This window comes from Populus alba, chromosome 5 (genome assembly GCF_005239225.2).
Source record: "Populus alba chromosome 5, ASM523922v2, whole genome shotgun sequence".
In the NCBI taxonomy this organism is placed as follows: domain Eukaryota; kingdom Viridiplantae; phylum Streptophyta; class Magnoliopsida; order Malpighiales; family Salicaceae; genus Populus; species Populus alba.
In genome coordinates, this window is record NC_133288.1 from 1889026 (window position 1) to 1915046 (window position 26021).

At 34.1% G+C, this 26021-nt stretch overlaps 3 protein-coding genes across 4 annotated transcripts; 1 reads left to right on the forward strand and 2 right to left on the reverse strand.

Moving 5' to 3' along the window:
• Positions 1 to 1094: 1094 nt before the first annotated feature.
• Positions 1095 to 3326, reverse strand: LOC118047735 (heavy metal-associated isoprenylated plant protein 35). The gene is made up of 3 exons (XM_035057103.2): positions 3050 to 3326; positions 2889 to 2964; positions 1095 to 2536 (listed from the first exon to the last, which is right to left on the reverse strand). Exons 1-3 carry the CDS (start codon positions 3116 to 3118, stop codon positions 1653 to 1655), a joined length of 1029 nt encoding a protein of 342 aa, XP_034912994.1. The 5' UTR covers positions 3119 to 3326; the 3' UTR covers positions 1095 to 1652.
• A 2574-nt stretch (positions 3327 to 5900) lies between these two features.
• Positions 5901 to 11664, reverse strand: LOC118047736 (respiratory burst oxidase homolog protein B). Of its 2 annotated transcripts, none has more exons than XM_035057104.2 (13): positions 11316 to 11664; positions 10414 to 10967; positions 10014 to 10173; positions 9291 to 9339; positions 9088 to 9201; positions 8449 to 8877; positions 7963 to 8349; positions 7736 to 7831; positions 7276 to 7391; positions 7069 to 7171; positions 6869 to 6942; positions 6257 to 6774; positions 5901 to 6147 (listed from the first exon to the last, which is right to left on the reverse strand). In XM_035057104.2, the coding sequence occupies exons 2-13, from the start codon at positions 10919 to 10921 to the stop codon at positions 6038 to 6040; spliced, it is 2664 nt and encodes an 887-aa protein (XP_034912995.1). In that variant the 5' UTR covers positions 10922 to 10967; positions 11316 to 11664; the 3' UTR covers positions 5901 to 6037. The 2 variants fall into 2 exon arrangements, with proteins under 2 accessions (XP_034912995.1, XP_034912996.1); XM_035057105.2 differs by having other exon boundaries at positions 6257 to 6771; positions 11316 to 11662.
• Positions 11665 to 21667: 10003 nt separating this feature from the next.
• On the forward strand, positions 21668 to 25689 carry LOC118047737 (formin-like protein 11). Its single transcript, XM_035057107.2, has 4 exons — positions 21668 to 23647; positions 23726 to 23916; positions 24221 to 24456; positions 24544 to 25689. The coding sequence occupies exons 1-4, from the start codon at positions 21927 to 21929 to the stop codon at positions 25270 to 25272; spliced, it is 2877 nt and encodes a 958-aa protein (XP_034912998.1). The 5' UTR covers positions 21668 to 21926; the 3' UTR covers positions 25273 to 25689.
• The last annotated feature ends 332 nt before the right edge of the window (positions 25690 to 26021 follow it).

Consider the following 26021-nt stretch of genomic DNA (forward strand, 5'->3'; position numbering starts at 1 on the left):
CCTCTCTGATCAGTAAAGACGACTTCCATTTACTGACATTAATTAATAATGGCTTAATTAATTAAATCTGAAGTTTCTGTATCTAGGGTTTTGCAGCAGAAGATGACCAGGTAGTTTAGCACAGGAAATGGAGCCTTAAAAAAGCTTTAATATGATAAAATGGACACCTCAATGAAGAATAAGAATAAAACAAGAAGATTCTCCATTGATAGCAAGCAGCCTGGAATGTCAAATGACCATCTAGTGGGAGAGGGAATATAGACTCCAAAGAGAGCTTTCTGGATATTGTAAAGGAAGGGGTGGTTGTTCTTGATCAGCTGCTTGGAAAGCAAGAACTCCGATCAAAGTTGTCGAAAAAGGTGAGGTTTACAGTGCAGTATTTTTAAGATTCTCCTTTCCCGTTTGTCGAAAAATGTTTTTAAATTGTTTTTTAAAATATTTATTTTATTTTGAAATATATTAAAATAATTTATAATTTTATTTTTTAGAAATTATTTTTAATATCAGTAAATTAAAATAATTTAAAAACAAAAAAATAATATTAATTTAAAGTAAAATAAAAAAAAAAAAAATTTCAAATTCTTCAAAAATATTTTTAAAATATAAAAACACAAACAGTACACATGCATCATGCACTATTTCCTTCGTAGCTATTTAAAACAAAAATTAAAGAAAAAACCCGGAAAAAAAAAAGTTAAACACAAATAGAGGTTGAACAGAGCAAACTTGAGGAGAGAGAGAGAGAGAGAGAGAAACACACACACTTCAAAGGTTGTTTTTATGAAAGGAAGAGAAACTTTCCAAGTGAAAACGAGCCAGAGACCAAGAGGCTGCAGGTTCAAGCACACACACAAATACCAAAGTGATTAGAATTTAATTAATTAATTAGAGGAACTAACACCAAGACCCTAGTCAAGAGCTAATCCTCCCTTCAATGTATCTAGAAAGGAAAACATTGATCTTAATTAATCATGTTATTATTATAATATAATCCGGCCCATCCTATTTATCTTAATTCTATCCAAATCAAGGCCATTGTTTTGTTGCTTTGAACTTATATTTATACATACATAGCAAGATTCTTTCTACATATCTTGACGAGAATAGAAAATTCATTGTTTTAAATCAAATGTAGTTTCTACACTTTCAAAACAATAAAAAATACAGAAAAATATGTCCTCTCTATCTCTTTTTTGTCCTTTTTTTTTTATCCCATATCGAAACGCTCCGCTTTTGAATTATGCAAATAATCAACACTAATCACATTGTAATGATCCAAAATGCCAAATCGATCCCCTCGCCGAGATAGATCGATAGATGAAGGGACATTGAGGTGGTTCTGCAGGTAGTCAACAAGAGAGGGTTTACAAGGCTGCTGCTACATGCATAGAACTCTTCTAAAACCCAGCCTTAAAAGCAGTAAAAAGTACTTAATAAGGTCAAGGAAGCTAAAAGCATGAACACCCATGATCACTAAAGATAAACACCCCAAACCCTAATTCACCTCTTATTATCCCCTAATTCTAAAGCTTGAAGAACTTTACCTTTCATATATCTACATGCATTACAAAAATACCTCCCTCCCCTCATAGACTTGTACAGGCAGTACAAGTTGATCAATGTGCTGATTGCCACCATTGGTGAAGCCATTGTCACATAACTGAGCATGCATTAGGGTTTTCGTCGCTAAAAATCTCGAATGAACCGCACGGCTGTGGCGGACATGTATCCAAATCGGATGGCGGATGCATACACGCGGAGGAATACGGTGGGGCATAGTATGAGGCACCATAACAAGTGCCAGGGTAGGCGACATTGCTGCTCACAGCGAACACCGTGGGTGCATAGTAAGTTGTTGCAGGGTAGTCACACCCATGATGACGTGGAGGGCTGTGATTGGTAGGGTGTGGGGTTCCGACATGAACTTGCCCAAGAGCTGGTGATCCAGTGCCTGCTGGCGCATGGCCAGAATGTCCACCCTCATTAACAGGGTTGTTGTTCCCTGCTGTAGGCCCCTTCTTTTTCTTCTTCTTCTTCTTCTTCTTACCACCACCAGCACTACCCCCGGCTCCAACCCCACTCTGACCATCAACTTTCTTGTCAGTCACCGCTGGCTGGCCACCTCCCGGTGAGGTAACAGGTTGGTTAGCACTAACCACGTTAACCGTTACTTCCCTCATCACTTGAACAGTACCACCACCTTCTTGACCTGGTTTGCCAACAACACCATGACAACCTTCACCGTGTTTAGGATCAGAAGGGTCTTCGATTTTTACCACTCCAGTCTTGCCTTTACCTTCTTTCTCATTTTCACTATCACTGCCTTCTTCATCGCTGCTTTCTTGGTCACTTTCTTTCTCTTTCTTTTTTCCCTTTCCTTTCTTTTTATTTTTCTTATTGTTATCAGCTTTTTCAGGCCACAGCTCTGCATGCTTCCCTGTCTTTTTTATAAGTTTCTTGATTAAAGTATCTGCATCAACATTCCCTATTACCGTGGCCTTTTGTTGCTTTAAATCAACATCTGTGGTGTACACGCCTACAAATACAATCATGACAGAAATTAGCAACTTCAATGAAGTTCATAAGTAGAATCAAGGGTTTAGTCCTTAAATCAAAATTAAAAACGACAAAGGAAGAGTGAAAATTAACAAGAGCCCAGATGGGAAAATTGAGAGACAAATTATAAAACTTCTGTAGCTAAATATTGTGAAAGAACACAGTTTGTACAAAAAGCTTTGCAGAAAGCTTGAAATTAAACGAAGATAAAGAAGACTTCGATAAAAAGAAAATGAGGGAATCTTGGAAATCTTGCAAGCATGTAACAAGAAATAAGAGAAAAAAATCCAAGGAATCAATGCAAGGTTTTACTGGGCTTACACTCTACATACCATCTATATTATTCAAGATCTTTTTGACCTTCCTCTTGCACCCTTCACAGTGAACTGAGACCTTCAAGACCAATTTCTGAAGAACAAAGGAAAAGGAGGTTAAAACTTAAAAACATGGAAAAGACGGCAGTTTTATCGTAGTTTTGGCTTAATTTAGTTACCTTGTACTTGAGAGGTGGCTCTGTGTTTTCTCCTGGTCCTCCTTCTTTAGCTTCTGTCGCTGTTGCCATTAGGAGAATTGTGGGCGTCTGTTCTGGATGAGGAAGAGAGAGTGGGGAGGAATTCGAGAAAGGGTGGAAGTGCCTAAGAACAATATTGAAAGTTGCAAACCTGCAAGGACTCGAGGTGAGAGGAAAGGGAGAGATGTAGGGCCTCAAGGTTCGTGCTTGGTGAGAAGGAAAAAACAGAGATGCTGAGATGTGAATATTGGTACTGCTTGAATTTTAGACTAACTTTATGTCATAAATTATAAGCGATGCCTAATTAATTAAATTCGCATTTGATACCTTTCCCCCCTTTTTTTAGGTGAATATATCACATTTGGTATTATAAGCAAAAATTAGCTTTATAAAAGATTGGTTCCCAGCTAGCTAGCTACTAACATCAAATTAATGGACTTCATTTGTGATCACAAAGACATTTGATGCTTTTGCTTAATTAATGCTAAGGTAGAAGTCTTGATTTAAAAACCAAGTTAGAAATTAATTATACAATTTTAATGTGTATTTTCAACTCTACTTTAGCCCAGCACTGGTTAAATCTAGTCTAATTTATATAATTTTATTTTTTAAAACAAGGTGACTATTAAACCGATTCTTCAAGTGACACATGATTTGATTAATTTAGTCAAGTCCGAGAGAAACATGGTCAGATTAACTCTAGATATTTTTTAATTTTTTTTATTTAAAAATAATATTATTTCAATAAAAAAAAACCTAAAACAACCTTTTTTCAAATATTTGGTATTGTTTATGACAATATTTATTTGGTGGGTTTGCAATACGATTTGTTTTAATTATTTTTATTATTATAAGTCTATTGTGATGCGATTTCTGTTCTCACTATTTAAAGTCTTTGATCCCTAAATTATTAGACCATGATTTATTTTTTATACGTGATACAACCATGAGAGTGTTAATAATTTGCCTGGGATAACTTTATTGGACCCTTGCCACCTTGCTCTGTTAATAATGCCACGTACGTGTCAGCATATATGTGACACGTGACAGGACACATGGTGACTCTAGGGGATGAAAAAAATAATAATTAAAGAACGGATTAAATCGAGAAAATCAGAAAAAAAAAATAAAAAATCGACCTGTGAAAAAAAATTGATTAAAATTTTGATAAAACTGACCAGTTTAGTTCGATTTTATAAGTCTGAAATCAAAAAAACCAAACTGACTAAACTCGAATGGAAAAAACCAAGTTAAACCAGAAAAAATCGAGCCGAACCGCTTCAAACCGGTTTTTTCATCAAAATAACCGAACCAAAACCGATCAATTTGAACCGGTTTTGATTTTTTGTTTTAAACCGATTTTAGTTACTTTTTTTTTTATATATATAAATCGAATCAAACCGAAAATGATCACTTCTAGCGATTCATGCATGACAAGATATGATTAAGATTACGTCATTATTTGCAAGTGCCATAACTGTATATTTTTTAATTTTTTAAAATTTTAAATTAATATTTTTTTAGTATTTTGATGTGTTTATTTAAAAATAAAAATAAAATTATTTTAATATATTTTTAAAACTAATATAATCCTAATAATTCAAGTAGTCTGGTAATAAAATAATTAGTAATCAATTGGTCCTAGCAATATCATTTATTATCTTTAGCCAAGGAGATTGATAGTTTATACTAGGTACTTGGTAGGCAAAGATGGTTTGTAGCTAGTATCTGCAAAATATTTCTTTTGGTGAAGTGGAATTTTGGATGTTTAAATAAATATTTTTTTAGATAAAGAAAATACAAGAATATTCTAAAATAATACTCTAAAAATATATACATAGTAAAACATAAAAATTATGAACCTTTGTTATGAAGGACTTATAGTGTATTTATAGTCTATAAATCTTGTTTTTTTGTGAAAAGGAAAAGGGTTATTTCTATAGGCATCTCCCAAGTATGATGGTTATTTCCTTGGACATGCCTAAGAAAGGATAAGGTCCAAGTGAGGATGCACATTCCCTTGAGTGTGCTCGGGGCCTGATTTATTGTCAATCCCAATCGTGTTTGGGTTTGGCTAGCGCCACACCTAGTGTTTTTAAAGCTTGTCACACTGTTAAGCCCAACATGTCAAATAAGCTAGTGCTAGACCCAATACGCTTTCACTTAGACATACTTGTTTATCTAAAAATTTATACTTCTAAATATTTTTGAATAGGTATTTTTTTTTTTATTAAAATATACTAATAAAAACTTAGTTAATCAACTTCCGGCACATGTTACCAGATTCATGGCTGAGCTCTTAAGATGAACTTGGTTGCTCATCTTTCAATCACTGCCTTAATCATATGTAGTTGGGTTTTCATTAACATTACATCCTTCTAGATTTGGATCTAGGTCATACAATCTGACATGCTGGCATTAATCCATTGAAGTTTGAACTTCAGGGGAAAAAAACAGAACACGCATGATCATCGTTCATCTTTCTTCCTAGTTATAAGAACAAACATGATGTTAATCCGGTCCAAGGTCAACAGGTCAACACAAACTATTTTTTATTTTTTATAAAAAAATATCTCCTGAAAATACACTGTCATTGTTTTTAAAGACAAAAACAACACCATGAAGTAAGCAAGGTTCTAAATTAACAGATCACCGTTTTTATGTTGATTAATTGCCCATAAGATGAGGAATTTTTTTATATCTTACAATTGCTTGGGACTGGCCGTGCTAGATCAAGGAATTGAGCCACTACGGCAGCAACAAGTAGCTAGAAGTAGGGACTAGAATCATAAACTCCAATATATATATATATATATATTTTATGAGGACTATAAATGCCAATATACATTTACCAAGCAAGAAATATTCTGACCAGGGGATGACTAGAAAAAAAACCTAAACATAGCACCTTATCATACAAAGAACAAGATTGATATAACATTTCTAAAGAAGAAGATTTTAGAAGATCCCTTAGAAATTCTCTTTATGGAAATCGAATTTGGTTGTAGTTTTCCTGGAGAAATCTTGAGCAAACCTTCTTAGTTCTCCGGTCAATCCAGGTGCTCCACAGTAAAACACTCCTGCAACAAGAACAGGCAACAATTAGCATAGCTCGGTATAATGAAATGCAATGCCTTTTCTTTTGTTAACACAAACTTGGAAGATTAGTGTTAAGCAGAGGCAATTTACCAACTCTTTGATCAGGATAATTGACAGCTACGTGCTTGAACACTTTTCGCCAATTAGGCCTGGCAAAATGTGTCTTAACTCGTGTTTCGGAGACTATATCGACGCCACTTTTAGCATGTTGAAGAGATTGAAGCATGGTGATTAAAGCTGATCGGGCATCGCCTTCTTCGTAAACACTTGTGCAGTAATTATGAAGTTCGATGACTCTATCTTGATCATAATCAGCTACCTCGTTCATCACACCTCTGAACCACTCGAACGAGCCCTGCTCGCGAGTGACCCAGTAGAAGTAAGCTCGTTTGGTTGCGAAAGGCTTTCTGTTGTTGCCCTTGATACCACTTTCTACTAGCCCCTCTTCCATTTCCTTTTGCTGCTTGATGTTGTTAAGCACATCTTTGACTATGCTTATCAGAGGGGTGGCACCAATCCCGAGTCCAACAAGAAGGAGAACATCGTATTTCTTGTAGTCCTGTGCTGGTGCCCCATAAGGTCCATCGATTAGCAGCCTTGGCAACCTGCTAGTGTACAGGATCATTACTATGATACAGCTCAAATTCAAATAATTGCTTAAAAAACAAGTGTCAATAGGAAGGAAATCAAGCAGTTAACTACCTAGGTTGATTATCGCGTTGTTCCATATCAGCTCTTAGAAGGCCACTTTGGTGTATTGATGCTGGCTGGCATACCTGCAATTGCACCCCACAAGACAGAACAATGAGAGGAGCAAAATGTTTAGCTGTGTGAAAGGAAATTTTCCAAGAATTGGGGAGTATAAGAGATGAAATTTTGGAGCAGTTCTTGCAGAAGAACACCTTTGAAAAAACAGCTTTGAGTTGCGATGTCCAGTCACCCAAGGTTCGAATATGGATGCTCAAATAATCATCTCCAGGAGCAGAAGTGATTGAAAATGGATGCCTGAAATGCACACCAGCATGTATATTTGCTTCACTATATGTCCTCGTTAAGAAAAAAAAGAAAGTGAAAAAACAGAGACGCACTGAAGGAAGATTAATCGTTACCATTGAAATGTAGAAACAGCAGAACAATTTACAAACACATATTGCCCACTGGTGTATCGAAATCCTTGTGGTTTTGACATATGCAATGATAGTACATTTCCAGGGTACACTGCAACCTGAATTTTGAAGATGGAAATATATATGTCAGTTTTGATTCTTAATTAATCACCCAATTAAAAAATTAATTATATAAAACCAACGTCGTTAAACCCAAGTTCATGACCTGTACAGCTTGTCTCAGATTAATTCAAAATAATATTATTTTAAAAAATAAATTAAAATTCAAATAAAAATATGACCGGGTCATGAATTGGCCTGTTAGATCAATTTGGTTTCATCATTTTAACTCCCACTTGATTTAATTTAAATCTTAATACAGCCGAACAGTTAAATTAACTCGCAGAACTCAACTGAATTTAACAACTATGCATAAAATATTAATTATTAAATAAACATGTACCTTCAATATTCGTACGGTTTTATAACCTGACCGAAAAGCACGGGTCAAGCGTTCACACGTGTATATTAGAATTGGGACAGCAAGATACATCCATGTCTGTCAAAGGCAATGCAAGATCAATGCTAAGCATTAGACAAAGTTAAGGTGATTAAGTATAATTGTTAGTGTTAATCCAATGATCGAATAGGCTTAATTACAAATGTTGTATTTGTTTACGAGAAGCTTACCGTTTTCTTGTACCATTTCTTGGAGAGGTAAAGATAGTATCCGTGGACGATGAAGAGGGCATAGACAATAACAAACAAGTGATGTGAATACCAAAAGGCGTTGAATCCTGTTAGCTTCTTTAGGGTTTTAGGGAGGCTTAGCCTATTCCGGCGGAACCAAGGCTGGGCTAGTGTATAGGCTACGGCCATTAGCACCACCATCACCACACCGGTCCAACCCTCGGTCCCTTTCACAAACCACCAGTAGTCATCGGGCCGGTCCTCGCCGAAGAATTGCTCCATTGGCTCGTACTCGTCATCGGTGGCATGCAGTAGCCGAGGAAAGTCACAGGTAAGATGGGCGCCAGCATGTAGCCCAACTCCGATAGCAATTCCTAGAGCAATTACCTGCAAAATGCAAGCTAGCCGAATAAATTACACAGCTCAGATCGTACCTGAATGAACCCAAAAAGTAAAAAAAATCCCATTTTCTTGAACGGATCGTACCTTATGGAAATTGATGTTGTCATCGAAGGGAACAGCCATTCCTAACTTGGTCTTGCTTCGAAGCCAGGTAATGGTGTTTCTACAAACTGGTAGAAGAATCAATGCCATGTTGAATTTAAGTGTCTCAGCTGCACCTTTAGCTGTGGTGACGCAATAGCCCATGACATCGAACACGGCACGGTGCTTATATTGAACGAATTTCCATGTGAACAGAGCTGCACAGACTGCAAGCCATAGGCCAATGACCCAGATTCTCTTCCAGTTGTCCTCGACGAAGTAGGATAGCCCCCGATAACCTCTCTTGATGGGGTTATGATCTTTAGTTGGCACAAGTTTTTGGCTTAGAAGTTGGCTTAAAACGCGACTATCGGTTCCTAGGTTTGTCGATTGGCTTGGAGCTTGGAGAAGGAGCATTTCCAGGTTGTACAGCTGCATGAACACACATAAAATTAGTTTGCTTATAGAATTAGGCCAGGCCATAGAGGGGCTAGAAGGGGTGATCAAGACTGGGCTGCCATCAAATTGAAAGCCCAATGTTAGCCGTTTTGACAGATTAGAGCCTTAAGAATGGACTGAGGCTGGCTTGGTTGATCAAATTTTCAGACGGAAGAAAGAAACAGAGGAGTTTTGAATATAAACCTCGATGAATCCAAGGTTGTCCGGGTCCAGCTCTTCCATGATTAGAGCTGCATACTCCTCTGCACGTTCTTGAATCTTTGATAACTTGTTAGCAGAAGCACTTAAGGCAATAATCTGCAAGATTCAAATAAAACAAATGTCCAGTCAATGTAATGTTATGATTCTTTTGTTTTTGGCATTTCATTTTTCAGTATTGATCTCACCTCTTTCACCTCCTCTTCAGTGATCCTACCATCTGCATCTTTGTCCACCCTGCATCAGGCATATGTTAGGCAAACAACTCGTAATATTTTTATAAGATAAGTTGTCGACATCAATATCCTTGATGCTAGATGCTTGTTAAAGATTAGAAAAGAATGGTTTCACATGCATGTCCGTGTGCTTAGAATCCCGGTTTTGATTCCTTGCATGATATATATTACTGATAAAAAAAAAATTCATGGTAAAGTCTTACTTTTGTCAAGTTCAAGGGGTTTGGAGGTTGATTGGTTGGATTATCTGGATTATTTGAATTTGACAGGGTTAATATCCAAAAAAATTTAAAAATAACTTAGTTTGAGCTAAGTTTTAAATCAATGAGTCATTAGATCGGTCTATCAAGCTAAATTTTTAAGTCAACGGGTTATCAAGTTTACCTTTAGGCTAATCCAAGTTTAATAAATATGACACCTTCTCTCCACACACACATACAAGTATCATATCTATTTGTCAAACCATGTTCTAAGTTAACATGTTATCAAGTTTACCCACTAGGCTAATCCAAGTTTCGTAACTATAATACTCTCCACCCCACACATACAGGATCATCAGATGAATCTGTCAAATCAGACTCTAAGTCAACAAGTTACGAAGTTTACCTGTAAGAACAATCCAGATTTAGTAACTATAAAACACACACACAGTATAAAATAGTGAGAGGCTCTTACATGTCAAAGAATATCTGTAGCCTAGCATCAAATCTCTGATCTGTAATTTGTTGCCAGAATTCATACAATTCAGCCTTGATTATTGAAGGTGTTGTTATGCCTCTCCTCCGAGCCAATGCATCAAACAATTCGCTTGCAAATTCACTTGATTCTTTCATCCCTGATCACATTAACACCATATTTTGTCAGCAGTGAGACCATATCTATCGAACAATATTTTTTTCTTTTCCATTTTTTTAGCATATAATCACTCTAAAAGACAGAAAATTCATGCATTTCAGAACATGAATGTTTCTCCCCTTCATGATTTTAACATGCATAGAAGAAGATTTCATGACATGATCAAAATGTATTATCCTTGATTAAATTATAATCACTCTATCATCTCACCATCACGTACCTATACATTGGCCAAATTTTGATTTTGGAAGAGATCCGTTAACAGCCAATTCATGAAACCTTGCTTCAATTTCAGACCAACCTTCACTTCCAACATTTTTGGTCATGAACTTTAGCCCTTTCAGGGCACGAGAAGCTCCAGACTTGCTTCTATCATCCTTGTCAAACCTTTTAGAAGATGTCATTCTTTTAAGTTCATGTGAAACCTGCCTTAGCTTAATAGAGAGTTGTGATCCAAGTGAAGGGTGCTTTCTCCCCAACTGGCTAGCAAGATATGCTGTCTCTGAATCACCTCCCTTGATGTTCTGCACAGAAACTGAATCATCGCGAACATCTAGAGTGATTTCAACGTATTCTTCATCTTTGAATCTTGCGCTTTTCTTGCTGCTGTTTTTCTTGGTGGTGGTCACCAATGGACCGCTTAGCGGACCACTGTAACCAATTCTGGTGCTGCTAGTATTGCTCTCTGTCTCCGACCATGAATCTTGTTGGTTCTCTTGAATCTCCATCTCTTTTCTTCTAGAGTTTTGAAACAGTGCTACCTAGCTTGGCCTCCTGAATTAAGGACCAAATTGAAAACATGTTAGAGTATGGTCATATAGGTGAAAAAACTGGGGAGCTAAGTGCAATATTTAGTACAGTTTGACTAGAATAAGATGTTATGCTGGTGGAGAAATTGAAGGGCCGGGTATCAATCAAATATTTATCCACCGCTTAGCTTTCTTCCTTTTGTTACAGAACAAATTCTTCAGACCTTAGACACTAATATCAGTTGAACTATATATAACGTCAATCAATCACATCAAGCTAAGTTCTCATTGAATGTTGCCATTTGCCAAGGACGTGACTTGGGATGTAAGAATTGAAATGATGGAATGCATTTTGAAACATAAAATCTTCTACCTGAAAATGACTCGAAATGGTAAAATCTTTCAACGTTTGATGAGATTGTACAGGGCAAAAGAAGATTGAAGGTAGAGAACATATATTTTTGGAAGAAGGTATAGAAATCTGCCGTGAGGATGTAAAGAAGAATGCCTATGATTTATACTCATGTGGGGTGGCTTAATAGCGTGGATGGTTTTGGATGAGGAAGAAAGTCAAGAACACAGAAATCCAGGGGCGCATCTGGGTTGTCTTGAAATGGTAGTTATTTGTAGTAGTTAGGGTTCATACTTCTTGATCAATTCTATATTCGAATATTCAAAAGATCATCCATCACCTACCCAGTTTCGTCAAAGAAGAGACAAGTGAGTCTTCGACATTTAACAAACTTACGGAGAAAAATTATAAAGTTTGCATTAGTGACAGATCAACCATTGACAGATAACGTGGTAGGGTATATGATTATTGTCAAGATCAATATGCTCTTAGATAATCCATAACAGTGGAGGAAATCATTACCTCATCTAATCTGGTCCTGTTATTAAAACATTTGTATGGCGTGTGGAATTACTCTTCCACTAACGCAAGTTGATATCAAGATCAAATCCTTTTTGACGCAGCGTGTTTCAAAACATGGAATTAATTACGTCTTCTACGGTTACTGTTCTAAATTTAAATCGCAGAGAAAACTTTGTTTTGATAGATTTTGAAGATTAATCATCCATGAAACTAGGCTAGCTGGGTTTGGGCATTTTCCTTAAACATGAACAGTAAAATATGCTCGTGAAATCTTTATTTAATCTGGTCATTAAATTAAAATTATTTATATTTAAATCCTAGGGGTGTACGCAATTTAATTCATCAAGTTTATTCTTAAAAATCATCCGTTTGAGTTTTACGAATCTCAAAGTCATTAGAGACTTACATGATTGTTAACTTTAAAACTCATAGAATTAATCGAGATATATGAAAACTAGTCCAATACTCATATTAATAAAAAAAAATTATTTATATTTGGCCATCTAAACTTGTTGTTTAGACTTGATTTTATATATCTTGCTCACAAGTATGTCAATTTTTTATGTAGAAAGTATATCCTCTCCGTCCATTTTTCTGGGCCTAGTGGTGAATTGATTTATTTTTTTTCGGCAATGTGATGTTTTGTATGATGAAGTCATGGTTTAGTGTGCAATGGATCATCGACATCTTGTAAAATAATTTCTACTATGTCTAATGATAGTCTTGAAATGCGGCCAGAGAATAAACATATACCATGCAGGTAACTTGTAATATCAAACAAAACTTAATTTCAATATAAAAGGTGGTTGAAATGATTGCCATAGCACATTAGAGTTGCAATGATAGTTGAAAAGTCTAAAAATTGAACAAGAGATACATATATTAAAATGATATATTTTTTACTAAATTAAATTTAAATTGATCAAACTAGTTTAGTTATATTTTATATTTTTATTAAATTAAATCAATCAAACACGAGTTAATTTATATTTTTTTTATTGAGTTAGTTAGATTTTTTTTACAATTCAAACTAATTTAGATCTTAAATCAGCTAAATTTTGAGTTGATTTATCAAGTCAATCAGTATTTTATAATTATAGTTGTAATATCTACCTAAAAAATGAAAAAGAATCTTGAAATGAATAAATAATGGCAAGAAAAAGATGGGATTTGAAGTGTGCAATAAATGTTGGAGATGGTCCAACTTATATGGGTTAGTGGGGAGGTAAGAAATAATGAATAAAAATCAACAATCAACACCAAAACCCTTTACTTTTTGTTAATGCGTATGTGGTAATCCCATTTCGTAGATAATGATGATTCTCTTGTCTTCGCATTTATGGATCAAATAGAATAATCAACAAATGGATTAGTGCTTAACTTAGTTCAATATGGACTTTCGCCTTTGGGATGCCGACAATGAACACATAAACAGGAAAGAAATTGATATAAATTAAGATGAGCAGCCTAATTAGTTGATGATGATATATTCATGTCAACCTTCCATAAGGGTTGAAATAAATCACGGGTGGGGGTTGATCCGGTAGATGGATCAAAACCTGGTTTTCAAAAAAATAAAAACCAAACTTTTACTCTTTTTTTTTCAAAGAAAATAATCTAAAACACAATTGTTTTAATAAAAATACACATAAGAATTTTTTCACTAATTTATCTTAGATCAACTCTCAAGCCACCTGTCAGTCGAGACCGAGTAATTCTTACAAAACTAGATTTTTTTTTTTTTTCATTATGTTTCGTATCTTTGACATTATTATATTCGTAACTTGTAATAATGAAAATTATCCTTGATAATCGCATAACAGAATAATCTACATAGAAATTTTTTTATGCTTGGAAAAAACTGGTAAAATCCTATTAATTATTTTTTACTTTAAAGAAAAACAGATACAAGAAGAAGAAAGAATGATATCACTGGTTACCTACTAAAAATAATTTTTTAAAAAACAATAATTAATTAATAAAACATCACTAATTTATTATTTCAAAACTTCTCTCGTGAAAAACATCCACCCTCGACTCCTGGGAACTATACAGCGCAGAAGATGTCAAAAAGACAGAAGACGAGTAACAATGACATATACGAGTGAAAACATACGAAAGTCAATCTGGGTTTCGATTTGGAGAACAGCACTAGAAGAAGCTGCCATGTATGTTCCAAAATCAGCTATATGCAGCCACTGGATTTAATTAAGCAAGTAAAACCAGTCAACTTTGAAGGCATCCTCGTCTAGGTTTTGACACTTGTGAATTGCGATGTTCTTTTCATGTTCCGAGTGTGGATATTCCACGTTAAAGAGAAGACAATTGAACCAGCAACTTGTCAAAACAAGTGAAAATCCTGTCCTGCTTGGTAAATCCCCATATGAACAAGCCTTTCTGTGCTGCGGCTGTTTGTTCTTGTCTAACAGTAGATTGGAAATGGCAAAACATGTTTTCTTGAAAAATTTAAAGACATGATCACTGTAGACGGAGACTTGTACGCATTTGGAGATCGATTATGGAGGCTAGCTTTGATGTCGATGTCAGAATTCAGGAATTGATAGGTTTCGAGAAGTTAGGAGACAGGAGGCAATTTCAAAGCCGATAAATGATGGATTCTGTGTTTATTTCTTTCTCTTTTTTTTGTATTTTCATGTTAGTATATTTAGAAACAATGTTCATATGTCAAAACCGTATCATCCCAGCCCCCACAAAGAATCTAAATCTTTGATTTATAATTAAATTAATGTATTCAGGAAGAGTTATTTCCTGGGCTCCTTAATTTAAATTCTACGCATTTATGGTAATGCAGGTTTTAAATTATATGTGTGGATACACAGACACACACGAAAAGAAAAAACACACCCACACGAAAAGGAAACACTAAAGCTGAAGGAAAAAGCATTGTCTGCATAGACTAATTTTTCTATTTACTATAATAATGAAATGAAATCTTTGCCTTTCTAAAAAATCAATAGCTTTTATGTTGGGGTGTTTTAATCTTTTTAGACAGCACATTAGTCATTAAAGATTTATTCGGGAGTATTGTTATCTTCTCATCTTTTTAAATATAATAAAATGATATATTTACCCTCCATGTATGTGAGAATTTTTAAAAATAGATAAGATGAGTATTTTGGTTTTTTATTTTTTAAATACAATAGAATTGTAGTTTTGCCCCTATAATAAAAGAAGATTAAGCCATACTTTGAGGAGCATTTTTTTACTTTAACTTGGTTTATTTTTTTATTTTGGTTTTTTGGACTCTTTTTTTATTATTATTTCATGAGCTCATTGATAGGTTTATTGTAGTTTTATAGGTGTTTTGAGTTAAAAATAAGTTGAAAAAGAAGTTCTTGGGTAAAACAAAACATGAGTTCTGATTTTTCAATCACTAAAATGATTTGAATCTGGACAAATTAAACAATGTGGTGACTGTTTTTTTCTTTCAAAAAAAATAGGACAAACAACATGTCATCCGTTCTAATTATAATAAAAAAATAAAGGTCCCAACACATGTGAACCTGATAAAAGTAGTTATATGAGCGGGTCTGGCCTTTACTTTTTTTTCTCCTTCTTTTCTAATTCTTTTTTTTAATTAATAATTTTTTTTCTCTAATTTTTTTATTTATATTTAGATTAATACATGTTCTTCTTTTCATTTTGATTGAATAGCCTTTTTTTAATAACGATTATTTTTTGTTATACTTTTAAATTTTGAGGAGTTTTAATGATTCATTTATAATATTTTTTTTATCTTTTGTATAAATGAACTTTATTTTTTAAAATAAAAAATTATTTTCATATAATATTTCTAATATGTGTAGCTTTGCATAGTTTTTTTTCTTTTATTTTATTCTCTATTTCTATTATTGATTGCTTGAATAATAAATAAATTTAGAAAACATGACCCAGTAAATGTCCTGACTTGCAAAATTAAATATTTAGATCTATATTTGTATCTTAATTTTTATTTTTTTAAATTATTATTTATGGTTTATTTATTTATTAACAAACATAATTATTTATTTATTTAATTATATCTATATATAATTATTTTCACTTAAATATTTTTAATTACAAAAATGTGTTAAAGCCTCCGTATAAAAAAAATTATTTAAAATAAATATTTAACTCGTGACGAATCAAATGTAAAGTATCTAGTGTTCGCGCAAGGAAAGAATGCAGGTAAAAATGAATCGGGATTGGTTCTTGACAGTTAGGTAAAAATGAATCGTTGATTTATAATTAAATTAATGTATTCAGGAAAAGTAATTTCCTGGGCTCCTTTAAATTCAATGCATATATGGTAATGCAGAAACACGAAAAGAAAAAAAAACACACACACGAAAGGAGAGAAAGAAACACTAAAGCTGAAGGAAAAAGCATTGTCTGCATAGACTAATTTTTCTATCTAGAAATGACATCTTTACCTTTCTAAAAATTCAATAACTTTTATATTGGGGGTATTTTAATCTTTTTAGATAATATATTAGTTATTAAAAATTTGTTCGGGAATAATTGTTATCTTCTCATCTTTTTAAATATAATATTGTAATGATATATTTACTCTCCGTATCGAAATTTTTAAAATTGCGTAAGACGAGTAATTTGTTTTTTTTTATATATATTTTTTTAATACAATATAATTATAGTTTTGCCCCTGTAATAAAAAAAAGATTAAGCCATATATCGAGGAGCATTTTTTTAGATAAGTTTTTTGGTAAATTACAAGACTATCAAAGACACCAAAATGATTAATATTTATGTCAAATTATTTTTATTTGATGATGAGAGTTTATATTAGGTGTTTTTTACTTTTAAACTCCATGAAAAATATATTTGAACTCGATTTGCTTTTTTGTTTTAGGTTGATTTTAGTTTTTTTTTTTTTTTTTTTGAGGTCATTAATAGATTTATTATAGTTTTATAGGTGTTTTGAGTTAATAGTAGGTTGAAAAGCAAGTTATTGGGTAAAAACAAATAAACTTCAATTTTTCAATTGCCACGATGGTCAGAATTTGAGCAAATCAAACAACATGTTAATTGTATTTTTTCAAAACAAATAGAATAAACGACACATCATCGGCTCTAATTACAATAAAAGGTCCATACACTTGTGGACCCTGACAAAATGAGCCATACAAGCTGGACTTTGCTTTTTTCTCTTCTTTTTCTAATTTTTTTTTAATTAACATTTTTTTATATGATTTTTTCTCTAATTTTTTTATATTTAAATTAATACATTTTCTCCCTTTCATTTTGATCGAAGAGCTTTTTTTAAAATAATGATTATTTTTTATTATACTTTTAAATTTTAAAGAGCTTTTATGATTCATCTATAATTGTTTTTTAATATTTTGTATAAATAAATTTTATTTTTGAAAACAAAAAAAATTATTTTCATATAATATTTCTAATATGTGCAGCTTTGCATGGTTTTTTTTCTTTTATTTTATTCTCTATTTCTATTATCAATTGATTGAATAAAAAATAAATAAATTTAGAAAATATAACCAGGTAAATGTCCTGGCTTGCAAAATTAAATATTTTAATATATATTTTTCTCTAATTTTTTTTTTTTATTTTTTATATTTTTTATTTATTAACAAACATAATTTCTTTTTTGTTTAATTATATCTATATATATATATAAATTATTTTCACTTAAATATTTTTAATTACAAAAATGTGTTAAAGCCTTCGTATAATTTTTTTTTTTTAAAAAAAATATTTAACTCGCAATGAATCAAATGTAAAGCATCTTGTGCGCGCGCAAGGAAAGAATGCAGGTAAAAATGAATCGGGATTGGTTCTTGACAGTTAGGTAAGAAGGTTTGGGATGGTAACACCTATTTTTTTTGTCATCTAAAAGTGATGTCGTTTAAGGGTATCAATGCAAACGGTTTAGTTTGAATTAAAAGAAATCAACCGAACCATTGTTTTTTTAATTTAAACTGAATAGAACTGAACCAAAGAATTAAACTAATTCGTTTGGTTTAATTTTTGTTAGAACCAGATAAGTTTGAACATATTAAAAATATATATTTTTTCATCAAAGCTTTGTTCTTCAAGATAAAAACTAGCATTTTTAGTTGGGTTCAGTTTAATTATATATAGATTTTATTGTTTTTATGTTTTAAAATTTTATTTATATATATATATATAGTGTTTTGATATGTCAAAAATAAATTTCAAAATATAAAAAATATTATTTTAATATATTTTTAATTACAAAATATTTTAAAAAATAAAAACCCCTACAAAGCCAAAGCCCGTTGTAGATGTAATCAATGCATAATTGTCTCGATAAACGCAAAGCCCGTTACAATTTAATGTAACCCTAGGCCCTTAGACCAACGTTTTAAAAGCCTGACTATTATTTTTTTCGATAGGAAAAAAAAAAAAGAGAGGTTTTGCACGCCTAACTTATTCCAAAGTATGTGATCATATTTTGATGTCGCTTTATATATCAGTCCATATTATATTTTATTTTTGAATAATCTTGAGAACATATTTTCATATTAATTTATTGTACTCAAAGCTGAACTTCAAGACCTGAAGTACTTTCTTTGAAGTTTCCAAAATCCATATTAATGTAAATTTTATTTATTGAGGTTATGGATAGGTTTAGCATAATTTTATTTATAGGTGTTTTGATTTAAAAATAGATTGGAAAAGAAGTTCTTGGATAAAAAAGAAAAACATAAGCCTTGATTTGCCTCTTAATTTTTTTATTTTTGTTTTTGGTAATCGTTTATGGGTTTTTTATTAACAAACATAATTTTTTACTTATTTAATTACATGTACGTATAAAAAAATTTTATTTTCACTTAAATTTTTTTAATTACAAAAATGTGTTGAAGAATATGTATACAAAAAAATTATTTACTAAAAAAAATTCTAACTCAGGAGTATTTTTTATAGAGTTTATTATTTATGAAAAAAAATGGTTTGCTTTGGTCTTCCAATAAAAACTAGAATGTTCAATTTAAGTATATATAGAGTTTATTATTTTTATGTTTTAAAAGTAATTTTTTTAAAAATTAAAATTTAATTTTTTTTTCATATCAAAAATAAATTTTAAAAAATAAAAAATATATTTATAATAAAAAATTATTTTAAAAATTAATCAAACCGCTAAAAAGCCAAAGCCCGTTATAGATCTAATCAATGCATAGCTGTCTCGATGAATGCAAAGCCCGTTACAATTTAGTGTTAGCTCAGGGCCTTGGGCCCGTAGACCAACTTTTTAAAAGCCCGATTATTATTTTTTTCGATAGGAAAAAAAAAAAAAAGGTTCTTGCACACTGAATTTATTCCAAAGTATATAATTATATTTTGATGTCGTTTTATATATCAGTTCGGATTAAATTTTATTTTTGAATAATATTAAAAACACATTTTCATATTAATAAATTGTACTCAATGCTGAACTTCAAGATCTGAAGTAATTTCTTTGAAGTTTCCAAAATCCATATTAATGTAAATGATCCAGGAGATTTTTCTTGAGAAGGTCCAAGTGCGTCACCACAATCAATACTAATGGGAAGAGAAGAAATTTGGGAAATATAGTTTTAACATTAAATTTTTTCTCATCGAAATTATAAATTAGCAAGGTTGACATTTGATTTATTTTTATATAATTTTTAGATATTCAATTCCATTTAAAATTAAATCATTAATATTCAAAACAAAAATTTTTAGATATTTAATTTGCATCTTTTTTGTCCTAAAAAAACATAGCGTGATGGTAAAGAACTTAAAATCCCTAGAGCAGGTCTTGAATTCGAGTCAGGATGTTCATCTCTTGTAAAAGTCTAGGACAACTGGGATTTTTCTCGCTCACTTGAATCCATAAAATATACTTTTTAAAAAGTAAGTTATCCACGAATCCAAAAAAAAAAAAAAAATTTACTAAAAGCTATGGTTTGCACTCGATAAATGAGATTTTTGGTCGAGGATTCTTTTTATCATGCCCATATCGTCTTGTCCATGTTTCCCCTCCAGTACAAGTACACGTCACATGAGATTCTTGCCTCTTGCTTCTTGCCCTCAAAACGTTGAATTGTATGCAGCACATGAGACTTGTTGTTTCCTGTGGCACATGTAATGGAGCTGACAGTACTAGCAGACAGATGCTCATCGCTCAGCAGCATACTGTTTGGACTGATATGGAGTCTGGTCATGTTCCTAGGCCAAGCCCTTCAAACCCAGAATCATTTAACCCTAATAAAATATAAAATAATTCTGATGCCGTGAAAATCTTCAAATCTGGCCACCACTATCCGTTCTTGCAAGATCCAATTTTTTTGAATTTTCTGGCTCACCATGGATCTGTTCTTCAATGATTTTCTTGTCTTATCTTTACTGTGATTCTTAATTAAGGTAAAGATCCAGATTAGCAGTTAAAATGCAACGCCTCAGGTCCCCTAATTGACCTGGGAGTTTGAGGCTATTGCTTGAGATTTAACCAAGTAAAACAAAGATTATTGGTATGCTACCGACTTGACTTATTTCATGAATGAGAGGGACTGTTCTTTTCTTCTTTGGTATCTAGCTAGCTTGATTTGTTCTTCGTCTGCCTTTTGGGTGCGGCCAGCTTTATTAAACCTAGCTCGGTTTAAAATTTGAGGTGGGGTGTGATGAGTTAACCTAAATTAATTTTAAAAAACATTATTTTATTTTATTTTTAAAGTTTATAATGATATAAAATCAAGAAAAAAAGTCAAATTAGTTTTTAATTGAGTTTTGATCGATTTAACTAGTTAATCAATAAATGACCTGCCATGTTGTTTAAGTTATATTAAGTTAATTTGTATGACTGGATCGACTCGCGAGAACTGAGTATGGTTTAGTAAAACTAAGTGTAGCCTGCTAATACGTTCATTTCATGTTCATGCATGAAATGGGATTGGTTAAGTGGAAAACAGAACAGTTCGGCAATCTTTTAAAGTACAAATAAGAATCTACCTGTTTGCCTTAATTGGGCTCAAAAGTTTGACCATCTCCTGACTTTACTTAAATCTGGTATTTATCTCATTAATGATCTCAGACAGTACTCACAAAGCATTCCCAGATCAGCCAACGAAAGGATCCCTTTACTTTAACTACTCTGGTTGGTTCTAGACAGGCCTCTCCTCCTCTCTCCTTTGAGTTTGGGGTCAGAGACAACAGAAGGCAAATAACCTAACAATGTCTTAGAAATCAGCCTCCTACCAAACTGTGGTACCACATTGTGAACCTGAAAGCAGCAGCAGCAGCAATAACCAATTTGGCAGGGTAGCCATTAAAAGTTCAGGAAAGGGACTCCTATTATAGTTGGAAGCCGTAACCTCCTCAGCCTCCCATAAATCAGCATTAAAACTCCCCACCGCCCCCTCCAACCCCTCTCTTTCATCGATTATGGACATGGTTATCAAACCCGATTCAAGATTCGGGTTTGCGGATCATATAGGTTAATTTGAAAAGGCTCCGGATCTTATAGGTAGGATGGGGGTGTTGGAGAAGAGAACTTGCGCCAACACGCTACTGGAAGGTTAAGCAAGTCCAACCAAAAATGGGGACCCCCCTAGAAAACTTTTTCATCATCTGTTTTTGTGGCTTTTAGCAGCTAAAAAGCTTTGATCAACAGAAAAACCTCATGACTCGATATTTCAGACGCTAATAAAGATTTTGGTATCACTTTTTCAACTTTGGAAGTGCAAAGTACATGATTTAATGAAGTGCAAAAACAGAACATACTCAGCTGGTCAGATTTTCAAAGTTAAACATAAGAATGGGACAGAGAGTAAAAACCGAGGACAGTGTCCTAAAGACAAACTGTAACACGCAATTTAACAATGTTTCCAGGGAATTTATGGAGGTGAACAGAGATAAGAATCTATGAGGAGAGAAGTAAAGAAGGCCCAGTACAACTACAGCTGCCAAAGCTCAGGGGTTTCTTGGAGTAGCATTAAAGTCACTGCATTCCATCTTCTTCACTGTTACAACACCTACACTACCCAAAAACAAATATTTTTCCAAGAAAAAAGAGTCTAGGAAAACAATGTGCTAGATTTATAAGCAGAAAGTTAGAATTTATGCTTTGATGATTTCTCGTTGAGGAACATGGGTTGTGCTCCTCAGATTCTCCACATGATCTTCATCGCCACTGTTTTTATGCTTGTATTATCACAAAGTTCCCACCTTTTGATTTCTGATGCTTCAGTGGACGCACAAGGGTGCTTCAAAGCTCCTGGCCTACCAAAGGTAGATTTCATGGAGGGAAGCACTGAAGATGTTAATGATGAGAAGAGAATTGAGAAAGTTTCAGGAGAAGATGAGAATGAAGGGAAAGAAGCATTGATCGTTCAAAAGTTTAGAGCTTTACTTGGACTAAAGAGTTCCAAAAGAAGAAGCTCGTCAGTTGAGTTTGTGTCACCAGCACCTTCCCCATCACCCACCATTGAAGCTGAGCCTCCAGCTTTTGCTCCTGCTCCAAAGCTACCAGTTCATGTACATTCCTATTCTCCACCGCATCACAACCATCAAGCCTCACCACCACACAAGATTTGGAGGGAGCACGAAGATAAGAGTAGGCTTGAGACAATTCTTGTAGCAGTTCTAGGGTCTATAGGAGCTGCCTTCTTGATTTGTGTTCTTGGGCTCATTTGGTTCTCTGGCAAATTCATGGAGCAAAGGAAAAAATCTGCGAGAAAAACTTCGGAGCAAAGGAAAAGAGGAAGAAGTAGAGGTGAATCAAAGTTTGTGAGTTCTCAAAAGTCACCAAGCAAGGTGAGCTTAAATCCTGCCCTCGATCTCTTGTATCTTAATTCAATAGAAAAGGATTTGGAGCAACAAACTACTTATCTCAATCGAATTCCTGAAACTGTAAACACGTTATCAAATCATAGCACACCGAAGTCTACGATACATGAGAGGCAGGAATCAAAGCAAGAATTGGTAATGAAATCAGATTCTGATAATGCCAGTAGTTCTTCCACAAGGGAAATCAAGCATGTTCATGATAATTTGGAATCGGTAATGTATGAATCTGATGGTGGTAACTCTTCTTCTGGGGATAAAATTATTCCCGCTGAATGTCATTCATCAGATGATGAATCTTTTCACTCTTTTCTTGATTCTCGATCATCTAATGCTCGGCTTTCGAATGCTTCGGCTGGTAGTCTCAACGATATTTCCGAAATTTCCCCCTCAAACGCACTAAAGATAATGCCATCTCCTTCACCAGCTCCAAAAAATCCAAACATTCAAGAAGAAACACTAGTTCATGATAAGAATTTTACAACTCAATCCCCGTCACTGCCTCTGCCACCGCCACCGCCCCCTCCCCCTCGACCACCTCCACTCACTTTGGCACAAAGAATGTGCATGCCTCCTTCAAGCACATCTTTGCAGTCTACCAGAATGGCATCTGAAGCTTCAACTTCTTCTGCACTACCAAACTTATCACCTCCTAGGAAGCCAGGTGCTTCTTCAGGATCAAACCGAACACCTCGGTATGACTTGCCGACTTCACCTCAAAAGTCTCCCAAACCTACAGGTGCGCTATTAAGTATTCCTCCTCCTCCATGCCCACCTCCATTTCGGAAAGGAAATAATAGCTCTGCCAATGGCCCACCTCCTCCACCATGCCCACCTCCATTCCTGAAAGGGAACATTGGCTCTGCCACTGGGCCACCTCCCCCGCCATCTCAGCCTTCTCAATATACACCAATGGGAAAAGATGGAGCACCACTGACAAAATTGAAGCCACTTCATTGGGACAAAGTTAGAGCGGCACCAGACAAAAGCATGGTGTGGGACAAGATAAGATCAAGCTCATTTGAGTAAGTTTGTGAATTTGTATTTACTGCAAAGTTCCAATCTTCCGCTTGGAGTTTACTAACATGAGATTTCTGTAATAGATTAGATGAAGAGATGATTGAATCACTATTTGGGTACAATTTCCAAAGCACAGAGAAGAATGATGAAGCAAAGAGCAAAACTCCTTCACCAAGCAAGCATGTGCTTGAGCCAAAGAGACTGCAGAACATCACCATTCTCTCAAAAGCCATAACTGCAACTGCTGAGCAAGTGTGTGGTGCACTAATGAGAGGTGTGTTTTGTAAACTTGAAAGGCCCTGAAATATCTCAAAATCCTCTTCCAATAGTAAACAGCAAAGCTGGACAGAATTTTAAATTTTGCAAAAGCAGACAATACATACTTTTAGGATCAAAGTTAGAAATTTCAAGCAAGAGTGCATCTCCTCCTGCAAATGGATTCCTGATAGATGCCTTATCATTGCAACGAACTATAAATTCTTTGGATACATTTCGTTAGAAAGGAGTACTATGTACAAATATACACATAACATATATGCTATATACCTACAACAACTGACTAATACTGTGGACATCAGGGGATGGCTTGTGTTTACAACAACTCGAGGCACTGGCAAAGATGGTACCTACTGAGGAAGAAGAGGCTAAGCTATTCGGTTATAAAGGAAACATCAATGAGTTGGGGTCTGCAGAGAAGTTTGTTCGAGTAGTTCTTAGCATACCATTTGCCTTTCAACGAGTTGAAGCCATGCTTTATAGAGAAACTTTTGAAGATGAGGTGGTTCATCTGAGAAACTCTTTTTCGATGCTAGAGGTAACCATCAAACACGCAAACTTTTCATCGAAACGATATTTCAACGCATCTAATCCATCTTCCTTTCTAATTCTTGTTCTCTACCAGGAAGCCTGCAAAGAACTCAGGTCAAGCAGACTCTTCTTAAAGTTGCTTGAAACAGTGCTCAAAACAGGCAACCGGATGAATGTGGGAACGATCAGAGGAGGTGCAAAAGCATTCAAACTCGATGCACTCCTTAAACTTTCTGATGTGAAAGGAACAGATGGTAAAACTACCTTGCTCCACTTCGTTGTCCAAGAAATAATCCGGTCGGAAGGGATTCGAGTATCAGATAGCATCATGGGGAGGATCAATCAGAAAAACAAAACTAAAACCGTCGAAGAAAGGGAAGAAGATTACAGAAGAATGGGACTCGACCTGGTTTCAGGTCTAAGCACGGAACTCTACAATGTCAGGAAAACAGCTACGATAGACCTTGATGTTCTTGCAAGTTCAGTCTCAAACCTATCGGATGGAATGGAAAAATTAAAACAGCTAGTAAACAAGGACTTATTGACCGATGAAAAGAGCAGAGACTATGTTCACACGACGAAAACCTTCCTAAATTACGCAGCAAGGAATCTAAAGGAGCTGCACGAAGACGAAGGTAGAGTCATGTTGCATGTTAGAGAAATTACAGAATACTTTCATGGATATGTAAGCAGGGAAGAATCCAATCCACTTCGTATTTTCGTGATTGTAAGAGACTTTCTGGGAATGTTAGATCATGTCTGTAAAGAACTTAAGAGCCTCAAAGTCCCTAGCAGTCCAAACCCTCTTGCTCCATTTAGGTAGTAGACTGGATCTTTGCATTGCGTGTTTAGAGGATTATCATCCAATCACCAACTTGAATGTAACCTTCTTTTTATGAATTTCGAGTAGATTTTTTAGCTTGTTTAGATTAATTGCCTTGTGACTAGTCCCAACCAGCTAGAATCTGGTCTTTGTTCAACTGATTGAATTAGAATGAATCGGGCACGTCAAGGATTTGTAATAACAGTCTCGTGGAGTTTCCACCGATCTTGCTTATTCTTCCTCCTCGCAACTTCTTCTGATGCGTTGATGATGTCCATTTCCACCACTGTGAATCAAAAGCCAAAGAATTAATCCCAGCAGCTTTTTCAACTATTCTACTCCCTCTTCTAGCCTCTTCAAGTCTTCGCTCGACTCCCTCTACCTTTGTTCTGTACTTCGCTTTCTTTTACTCGAACATGAAGTGTGAGGGAAAGCTTAGCAAGGAATGTGTGAGTGAAGAGAGGGAATTGCATGGGATTTATCCAATGAAGAAAAATGTAGAGTAGATTTAACCACTCTATGTAAACAAACTCTAAATCCCTTTAGTTTTGTAAAACAAAATCTCAATTTTTCCCTGTTCTCTTTCTATTTTATCTTTGAGCATGACTGTCAATTGCATAATTAAAAATAATTGAAGGGCCAATTGCAATTCACTAAAATATATGGGCATTAAGTATAATTCAGCCAAATAAAAAAAACTTTTCTCACCGCTAAATCTGTTTATTTTTGCATTTTAAAAATAATTTTTA